The 10,457-nt window shown below is 46.2% G+C and overlaps 1 protein-coding gene across 1 annotated transcript; it reads right to left on the bottom strand.

Moving 5' to 3' along the window:
- Positions 1–1,151: 1,151 nt before the first annotated feature.
- Positions 1,152–9,428, bottom strand: myoc (myocilin). The gene is made up of 5 exons (XM_083940383.1): positions 8,686–9,428; positions 5,462–5,527; positions 5,284–5,376; positions 2,381–2,592; positions 1,152–2,286 (listed from the first exon to the last, which is right to left on the bottom strand). The coding sequence occupies exons 1-5, from the start codon at positions 9,170–9,172 to the stop codon at positions 1,705–1,707; spliced, it is 1,440 nt and encodes a 479-aa protein (XP_083796509.1). The 5' UTR covers positions 9,173–9,428; the 3' UTR covers positions 1,152–1,704.
- Between the last annotated feature and the right edge of the window lie 1,029 nt (positions 9,429–10,457).

Genomic DNA, 10,457 nt, shown 5'->3' with positions numbered 1-10,457 from the left:
GTTTTTCAGTGACGCCTGGTTTGTACTTACACAATATTTCCTTTTTCATATCTTCTAAATCATCATGGATTTCCACTTTGATCAAGCTTCTAGTTCTACTGGCTCAGGTTTGCCTTGGTCTCTCTATCTCTATTGATCATTTATGTCCCATTAATGCATGTTACTAACTTCAGTTCTTCCCTGGAGTCCTTTTTTGTCTCACAGATCTCTGCTGATCGTGGTGGTGCCTGCTGCAGTGGTCCTTGACACTTCCTCTTGCTGCTATTATTATTATTATAATAACTTAGTATTATTAATCCAGTGAATATTAGCATTACTATTAGTCATATTTCTAGTAGAATTACAGCTATTATTGCTACTATCCATATCATTCTATCATATTCACCACCATAATTGTTATTCATATTAAACTGCCATTTTTTTCTACTATTCATATCATTCTATTATATTCGCTGCCATAACTATTGTTATTAATAGTATTACTATAGATATTATAGTTAATGTTAATTCTGTGGTTGCTTTCATCCCTGAGTCACTGTCTCTTGGTTTCTCGTTCTACCACAAGGTGTCACTATAACACTCCAATTAGTGTTTCAGTGTTAACTCTCACTGTAAAGTAACAAAAGGCTTCATCAATGGTTGATACATGATTTAATGATGCTTTATAGGTCCGTTATTAGCTATTTATAGGAAGTTAAGAGTAAGTGTTTTTAGAAACAATTTAATCCATGGCTTGACTTTATTAATGACTCAACAGCCGGAGAGGTTTTTCACAACCTGGCTACCCGAAAGGTTTGTTGTGAGTCACCTGCTACTGATTTATAAAGCACTACTTTAAAGCACTGTCCAATGAGAACCACTTATCTCCAAAAAACTGTTTTCAGTTTAGTGATGTTGCACTGAGATTGGAGATGTTTTCAATCCCAGATCTGGAGAAACCTAATTTTAATTTGTCAGGGATTATTTGACTTCACATCTGGCATTATCCCTTAATTTATGAAAACCCTGCAGCCAACTATAGTCGAGAATTCCCCCGACCCATTATGAGATTTAAAATGATTAGTTACAGCTTACAAAACCTTTTATGAAGAGGCACAAATACTTATCCGAGGTGTATTATAACATAATAACCACATAAACCAGTATTTTAAGAAGTAGTTTATTTCATGATGAATTTGAACATTACGTTGACTACAGTGTACAAGTACATGCACTATTTAATACACGCTGAGAGAGAGAGAGAGAGAGAGAGAGCAGTTTATGTAATAAAAGATGTTGAGTGGTGAAACACTGCAGGGCGCGGAGTACTACCACAGGAGCTTGTGTTTGTAAATCGTGTGCATTAATTATCTCCCTTAGTAAAATTCAACTCAGAACCTCAAAAAATATTTAGCTTATCGAGAAAAGAACAAAATTATACATCTGACTTAAAGGCGGTACAAAAATAATTCTTCTAAAAACATGTTTGTGGGGCGTTGCCACAGCAAAGCCCACCCACTGAAGAGGAAAAAGCACACCTGCAGGGGGCACTGTTCCGCAAACGTCTTCATTTCACTCTGGAGTTTGGTTCTTCTACACGTTGATACTGATGGCGTTGGCTTTATAACTGCTACCACGCGCATTATGCTCTAAAGCGGTGAGTCTTTGAAGCAGGAACAGGTGAGCAAATGTCACTTTTCAACAGTCACACACGGCGGCCTTAGTTTAGTTGGCCTGCTGGCGACCCAGCCTGATGTCGTAGGACACCATGTGGAAGTTGTCCCATCCAAACAGCTTCCTCTGAGCCAGATTATAGTCGATCATGCTGTTGTAGCGGTACTTGTTCCTGAAGGGGATGGCCACGGCCTTCTCCTGGCTGGTTTCAGTGTCGTACATGTAGTTGATGATGGTGTCCGGTGCCGTGTAGCTGGCCACGGTGTACAGCTTGCCGCAGATGATGAAGGTGTTGGCCACGGAGTTCTTCCGGATCTTGGTCTCCCAGCTCCTCTTCACCTCCAGATTGTGCGGGTCCAGCTGCGAGATCACAATGGCTCCTTTGGCCTTGCTGGTGGAGTAGACGGCCCACAGCCCCTGCTCGTCCACAGACAGGTCGATGTCCGTGTAGCCGCCCCAGGAGTAGGGGAACTGGCCGTGGAAGCCGGCGTGGGGGAGGTCGCGACGGGATGCGATGCTCTCGGAGGCCAGGTCGAAGCGGATGATGGAGCGGCTGCGACGCCTCTGATAATACAGAGAACCTCTGTACAGAGTGGCACCAGTGCTCTCTACCAGCTCTGGCAACAGCAGGACCTGTCGTGGAAAAAACATGAAAACAATAACGAGGTATAACCCAAGACTTTCAGCTTATTCCTACAAAAACGAATAACATTCAAGTGGCACCGACCTTTGATGGGAAGCCTTTAGAGAGTTGTTCCATGTCTTCGTACCCAAACAGCTGCCTGACGTCAGAGCCTATGGTGTCGATGCGCCACACCATGTTGGGTCCATAAGGGGAGACGGCCTCAGGGTCCTGCATCCAAACACCGTATTTACCTGCTATGCTATCAGCCTTTCTGTGAGTGACCGGCTCAGCAACTGAAACCAACTCTCCACAACCTGCGAGCACGAAGAAAAGGAAAAACGAGAGAGGGACGGATAAGAAGATTTGATTCACGGCCGTTCAAACTGGTGAAAAGCTGGGCAAGAGCTCTGAGTCCCTACAAGATGGCGTATGCTGACTGTTGCTGGTGGTTTTCCTTATTTTCCACTAACTGGTCTTGGGTACGAACGGTCATGTCTAGATAATAAGGCAAGATTTGTGAAACTCTCGCAATATGGTGTAGGTTAGGTGTTGACCTTGAATGGTTAAGGTTAGGATAGGTCACCTCGATGGTTACGGTGAGGTTGATTGAATGTTGAAGTCAAACATTGACCTAGTGGGGGCAGCTGTGGCTCAGGAGGCACAGCGGGTCGTCCACTAATCAGAAGATCGGCACTTGATCCCCAACATCTCTAGGCTGCATGTCAAAGTGTTGTTTGACCCCCTTATTGTGCATCTAAATGATTGTAGTAGTGTAAAAGCACCTTGAGTGGTTGGAAGGCTAACAAGGTGCTATATAAGTACAGGTCCATTCACCGCTGACCTCATATGGTTAGCAAAGTCACTCGGGCAGGGAGTCTCACGACAGTTTACACAAATCTAGGGTTACCATCGAGACACCACCATGTTTCCCCTTCAAGTAATGTTGCACCTGTAGCACTGCCCTCTGTGGTTGAAGTTAGGACTTCAGGTTATATTTAGGCGTCACAGAGATGAGTTGCGGTTAAGTTTAGGGGAACACAAACCGATCGGATACACAAGGGGGGTTTTACGATCTTGAAAAACAATCCGCCTCAAATAAATCAACCTTTTCTGACATAAGGTGACTTCAAGACACGAGTCACACTGTCAGAGGTACACATCAAAGGGGGTCTACATGTGCGTGGCTGAGGGACGATGGAGGTAATCCGAGAGCTTGTCAGGGGTACCGTGACGTCATCATTTCTCATCATGGAGGCAGACAGCAGGTCTAGAGATGCTGCCTGACGTCTCTGTTCGCCTCAACTTTGTCTGAGTCACCACCATCCGAGCAGCAACTGGGCCACAACTCATTCTGGACAAGATCTCTCTCTGCTGCTTACTGGGAAAATGATAAGGCAGGCTGTATATTTACCACTTCCTAAAATACACCCTTGCTTACGTCGCACTGGATTAAGGGTTAGATAGGAATATGTATTATAAATACACCCGTAACCACGTAGCTTCCCTGTGGTGAGGCCTCAGAGATGATATGACTTCACGTGGTAACTGCATGTGTATTTTCATCATCTACCAAACAATCAAACCAGCAGCGAGCTTATTGGAACACATGCTGTGGCGTGGTATTGGGAAGGAGGAAGGGTTAACAGTGTGTATGTGGGACACCCTCGTTAGGGGTGCTTTTACATTTACGAGACAAACGTGAAACTCGGGCAGGCCCTCGTAAATACGGATTGGCATGACTCTGGTATTCTCGCCCCAAATGCTGCAGTATTAATAGCAGTATTTGCTTTGAGGCTGTCAGCGGGTCAGAGAGGAGTGTCATGTTTGCCAGGTCAGATGGACAGAGAGGGGGGTGGGGGGGAGAATGGGTGAGTGAGAGGGGGGTGGGGGGGGGGAGAATGGGTGAGTGAGAGGGGGGTGGGGGGGGGGAGAATGGGTGAGTGAGAGGGGGGTGAGCTGCCAGGACTGGATTTTAAAGGACTGGTGTGTTTGCAAGTTTTCACTGTTAAACTACAGAGCATGTGTTCTTTACATTGCCGCTGACTGGGTTTGATGCAGTTGGATTGAACAGGCAGCCTTTGAGAGCAGTTCTTACAGTATTTGGCTCATACGCACAAATTAAAGGGACGGGTTTTCTTGAAAACATTCATACATAGTGGGTATTTTTAAGGGTTGAATGTATTTCCGTGCTCCTAATACATTTGCGAAGATGTAAGCTGGTTGTCAGTGGTCGTCTTCTCTGCTGTTTGTGCATTTTCACTACAAACTGTCAGTGGAATAGTATGAAACTGACCATATTAATGTGTATCTCACATATACAGTGACGTCACCCAGAGGTTTCAGAAGAACCAAAATGTGGGTGCCTCTGGTCGTCGCCAGCCTGGCAGTGCCTGATGTCGCCTAACTCCCGTCAAATCGTGGAGCGTGGATGGGGCAGAGGCGGACTAAATGAAGCCAAGTGTCTCCTCCACAGTAGCCTCGGGTCCCTCATAACAGCCACGCCCTTAGATGTGTGGAACTTTAAGCCTTAACATAATTTAAACAGGTGAGTTATATAAAAATTCACCTGTACCTGTACAGCTGTACAAAATTAGCTATAAAGACCAACGCTGTATTTGTACCAGGCTATAAACATGTTTGTTTCTGTAAAGTTGGCCATTTTAACATGGGGCTCAATGGGGATTGACTCATTTTTGGAGCCAGCCTCAAGTGGCCATTTGAGGAACTGCAGTTTTTGTCACTTATGGGCTGGCTTCATTTTTCATCCCTGGAGGTTGAAACCACATTGATGGCGTGCACGTGCATGCACCTTGCTGTGAGTATGCACGATACACATAAAAACAGGGACCCATTTGTAACGACATTGGTGCATAGCGCTATAGAGGTCAAACAAAATGTACAAACTTTAACCAGATTCTTCCACATTTTCTTCTTTTTTAAATGTTTGTCAGTAAGAAACAACTGAACCTAACAGCAAAAGTTTTCAAAACAGCTATCTGACCGACCTGTGTTGTCCTCAGAGCCATCAGGAGCAGGCACCTCTGTCACCTCGGCCTTCAGCTCCTGGAAGCCTGGATGTCCATACTGCCACGCTGAGTCTGACAGGGAGAGATGGAGACGTCATGGATTTAGTTGGATAAGAAACAACAAGTTGAAGGTGATTCTGCTGAAAACGTGTCCCACCTCTCACACTGCTGCTGTCTCCCTGACTGTTGGGCCTAGTCATCAGGTGAGACATCGGATTGGAACCTAAACACACACACACACACACGTGCAGAGTTTAATGATTTCACATGCAGCGTACAATAGTTGAGTGAGTGTTTGTGTACCCAAACGTGGCTATGGCATTAATGACAGCGGGGAATGTGACAGCAGGAAACAAACACCCCTGAATGGATTCCCAGCTGCTCAGGAGTCAGGCAGGCGGTAGATTGGCCGGCCATAACACACACATTCGACACCCATGCCACCCCAGCGCTGTCGACTTCACGTCCTCAAAACTTCAAAGCAGTCACTTGGCCCTTCCTCCCCGTATCACTGTCACTGTATCAACCTTCTCGTCTCTTCTCTTCTCTTTTATTCATTCGACCTCTTGTGTCTCCCCATTTACCCCCTGACCCTGTCCTCATGTTCCCATCTGGCCCCGTCATGAAACCATTACTGTGAAAAGTAAACAATGTCTGTAAACCGTTTATTCCTCATAGGCTTGGAGACACAAACAGGCTGATGTTTCATGAAAGTGTGTATTTCTGTTTCTGTATCCATGGGCGACTATTTCTACGTTTGAGAGCACGTGCCCGCTGTGCTGCTGCACGTGCAGTGACCAGTGATTTCAGGCGCACGATGGGCCTTAATGATGCAGAAAACATTAAACGCTAGCATCTGGAAGCTGATGTTGATGCACGGCATTGATGAAGAGGAGAGGGAGGTTGGTAATGGGGCAATGTAACTCCCACTTCAAACGGTTGAGCACGTTTAAAAGTTTGTAAAGAAAAAGGTCAGCTCAGTTTTGAGGGTTACGGAGTGTTCGCGGTGAGGCCGTTCCCACGGGACACAGCCATTCATCATCATCACAGGTAAACAGTCACATTCTCTTACTGTCTTTACCCCCGTGTGTGTGCGTGAGGATGTGTTTGTGTGCGTGCCATATGTGCCCTCATATCCTGCCTCTTTGTTTGGGATGTCACTGAGCAGAATACCATAAACCTCACAGACCAGACCGGTCTTAATTCCTCAGAGGAGGCTCAGCCAGAGGAGACAGCGGCCTAATCAACCCCTGCTCACAGAGTTCAGCAGAGATGTTGGAGCATACTTGAGTCCGCCCCTCCACAAAGTTCAACTCGGCGTTCCTATAGTATCGTTGTCATGAAACGTTTTGCATCCTGGCATTTGTATTTCATTTGTATCCCTTAGTCCCCCTGCCAACTGATGATCTGCACATTGATTTAATTTATGGCCATATTTAGTCATAAATGCTGGCTGCACAAATTAAACTGAAAGAAAACATCTGAAACAAATGGTAAAGTCAACTGTGTTTTGGTAAAGGGCTAAAGCTGAGTAAACTGCACTGCACGCTCTTCTCCGTGACTGACTGTACACTGAAATAGTCTTTATGATGATACACTTTATTCTTGGCATATTTCTTTTATTAGTTCTGCTTTGAACAAGTTCTGGAGATTTCCAAGTGGAGGTGCCATATAAATACCTCGCAGAAGGTGAGCCAAACAGCTGCACAGGAGGATGTGGTGGAGAGACATGAAGGTGGGCTGTCTGTCTGGTTTATGTCTGTGTGTTCAAGCGTGTGACACCTTCATTGTGCCTCTTAATCAGCTTGCTTTTAAGGTCCCATATTGTAAAAAAAAAGTTAGATGTCCTTGTCTTCTTTTATTTTAAAGCTGAGAATGTGCATAATATGGGACCTTTAATAAGAATGCTGCCACTTTAAACATGCAGGCTTGCTGGCTATTAATGGTGATAAAATGCCATTAAAATATATCAGCTCATATATTTTGAGGGGCAATTGAAAACATCACCACAGCGTGAGTTTTACACTACAAATAAATTCCTGTCAAAGTTACAAACTCGCCAAAATGCTTTGACTTTTATCTCCTCTCTCTGGTTCTGCGTGTCATCCCCTCACTATGATCTATTCTACATCTGCCTTTCAAGCTCAGGGGCTCGCTCTGTGTATTTCAGTCCGCAGGTGCAAACATGAGGAGCTAAACAGATAACCTGGAGTATGCAGGAGATAGATAATATAAACTCTCCTGATGCAGAGGGAGAGGGGATGCCTGGTAAACAGGGAGATGGCAGGGAAGGATTTACGGCCACTGGCACTCTCTGCTTTACGAGGCATACACTCTGAGAGCCAAGAGAGTAAAAAGAGCGATGGTTTAACTGAGGAAAGAAAGGGGGCTGGGGACCAACACGAGATAATGGGTGAAAAGACGAGCACAGAGGCTAATTAGACAGATGTTTGGCCACTGCAAACACGCAGAATACCGGAGCTTAACCTAACAGGCTCCAAGATAACTCCCTGGCTCTGTGCAGCTCTCTTAACCCCTGTAAGTATAGTGTTCCTGGCCCTAAAGCCCTCTGCGCCCCCTCCATCCCCACCAGGCGTCATCAAAAGCCCTCAGATGAGACCCTGGCACGGAACCACCACTTCCAGAGTGAGCATCACATTTCAGCCCTCTCCCCCCAATCAGGCTATTCGCACCCTGCTCGTCATGCAGGGAAACACCAGCCATAAAGAAAGCAGGATCTGCTCATAAATACTGAGCTGACCCTCTCTGGCCTTCCCCCACCACCCCTAAATGCAGGCGGGGTCTCTGCAGACTAATGGGTCACCCAAAGCATTATCCATACAAAAGGCACATGCAACATTAGAGGACACACACACTTTATTCCACTGTTGTCTTCAAGGGAGATTTATGCAGGAAGATGTGGTGTCAGGATATATATATATACGGTATATACAGTATATATATATATATTTATTTATTTATTTATCTGTACATAGTATTTAAATGTTTATGTGTAACCTTTGTCCAGCTTTATCCTCCTTGTTTTTTAGCTATATGTATTGAGAGCAATGGAAACTGGAGTCACACTCCCTGTATGTGTACAAACATCTCTGTTGTTGCAAGTAGTGTACAGAAACACACACAGGACCCCTGCGCCTACACACTGCGATGTCATTTTGTAAAGCTCTATATGTGAATGGTATTCCAGAGATGACATGTCATTTCCTCTCTCTCTCTCTCTCTGCATACATATATATATATATATATAGATCGATAATCTTCATAAGTAAAAATAATCGTTGTATTTATAAATGTCATTAAGCTTTGCACATTTTTCGAATAGCTCGTAAAGTGTGTGGTGGTTACGAGTGTATCTCTTACCCCCTGCAGGTCTCACCAGGCCACCGTGCTGCAGAGCGGGGCTCGGTGGCACATTGGGGGTCTGTGGAGGACAGGGTCGGTTCCTCAGCTTCTCCATCTCCCTCATCGTCTCCTCCATCCTGTGCTGAAGCCCCTCCAACTCCTGCTGCAGTCGCTCTTTCTCCCCCTGCAGCAGGTTCCTCTCTCCCGTCACCCGGTTCAGCGCCTCTTGAAGCCCAGACTGAGCTCTGGCTGCGGCCCCTTGGGGACCCGCAGTGTCCCCTCCAGTCAGCCGGGACACCAGCACCTCCAGCAGGTTGAGTCTAGCCTTCAGGCCTTCCACCTCTGGGCCCCCGGTTTGCGAGCAGCTGGCCTCGACGGGGCTGGGTACAGTGAAGGTGTACTGGCACCTTCCACTTCGGTCGTTCCCCCTCCACAGAGCAGCTCGCTCCTGTGCGTCACCTCGCAGCAGAAGACCACACATACACAACGAGAGAAGGAGGAACATGCTGGAGACGGTCCTTCCACTCACACAGATGAAAAGGTTACTTTAAATTCTCTCTCTGAAGAATCTCTTGCTTTCTTCTGATCAGTCTTCTTTTATTTGTCAGCTCTCTCAACTGGACTTCTCCTTCAATCATCTACTAATTCCCCAATTTCCTGGTGGTTCTTTCTTTGTTTCTTATGTTGTCTGACTCTTCCCTCAGGTATCTCCTCTTCTTCTGGCTTCCCCTCTCTTGTTCTCTGTCTCTTCTCTGCGGACAGGTCTGAACCACTGAGCTCTCCCCAACAGCTCACAGATATTTATACAATCTGGAGAGGAAGGAAGGAAGGAAGGAAGGAAGGAGGGAAAGAGGGTTAGAGAGGAGAGGTGAAAGGGAGGGAGGGGAGAGAGGCAGAAAACTGGAGGGAAGCGGGGGGTCAGATGCAGAGAGGGAGGGAGGGAGGGAAGAAGAAAAGAGAAAGAAATGGGATGCTGGTGGATTTGGGGACAAAAACAACTCATTTTCACACGAGTTGGAGTGTCTGGCTCTTTGCAAAATCTGCTTTTTTAATTTAAGGGTCCAATATTTCGCAGCTGTCTGTCTTTTAAATTTGCTTCATTAATAATCAGCCCTTCCAGTATCATTTATTCATGTCTTATCTGTTGAAACATTTATTGATATGTGTGATGCAGTGCCATGTGTCACAGGGGATTTTGGCCCCAGCATTGCAGGGAGAGCTGGGCCTCATTGGATTCAATTACCTCCTGAGGAGCCGGTGTCCCCTTACGTATTGGCAGGGGGCCAGGACGTGGCGCAGGCAGCCAATAAGGGTTGTCAATAAGAGGGGTCGAGGTTACGAGTCAATCAATGAGCAGACGCTGACCCCGACATCTACGGGGTCCCTTCGGCTGAGTTTATTGTGGACACTGTGTGCATTCATGCCACAGACTCCACTCGCTTTTTATATTTAATACAACATGAGTGAGCTGCCGGGGACCATCCCTCCCCAAGTCCACTTCCTGTCACTTGCTGTCGGAGTGGATGTGTCTGACTCTTGTTTCTCCTCTCTCGTCTCTTGGCTTTTAACACAATATCACAGCCCCTCTGAACCGCTGCCTGCGAGGCTCACGTCTGCAGCCATGTGATACGGAGGATGATCTCTTGTTTATTTTCAGAGAGGCAGGATGAAAGATTTGGAAGTGAGACGCTTGTTCAGAGGCGCACGCAACGAGGCAGGTGTGCAGACGATTTCAACAATCCTGTTCTTTTGTTTGGGTTCCAAAAATCTGTCCTGGCTCCCCTCCTACA

The sequence above is a fragment of the Echiichthys vipera genome (assembly GCF_963691815.1).
Source record: "Echiichthys vipera genome assembly, chromosome: 3".
NCBI classification, from domain to species: domain Eukaryota; kingdom Metazoa; phylum Chordata; class Actinopteri; order Perciformes; family Trachinidae; genus Echiichthys; species Echiichthys vipera.
Note: the sequence above shows the minus strand (reverse complement) of the source record. Positions and strands in the feature narration are given on the sequence as shown.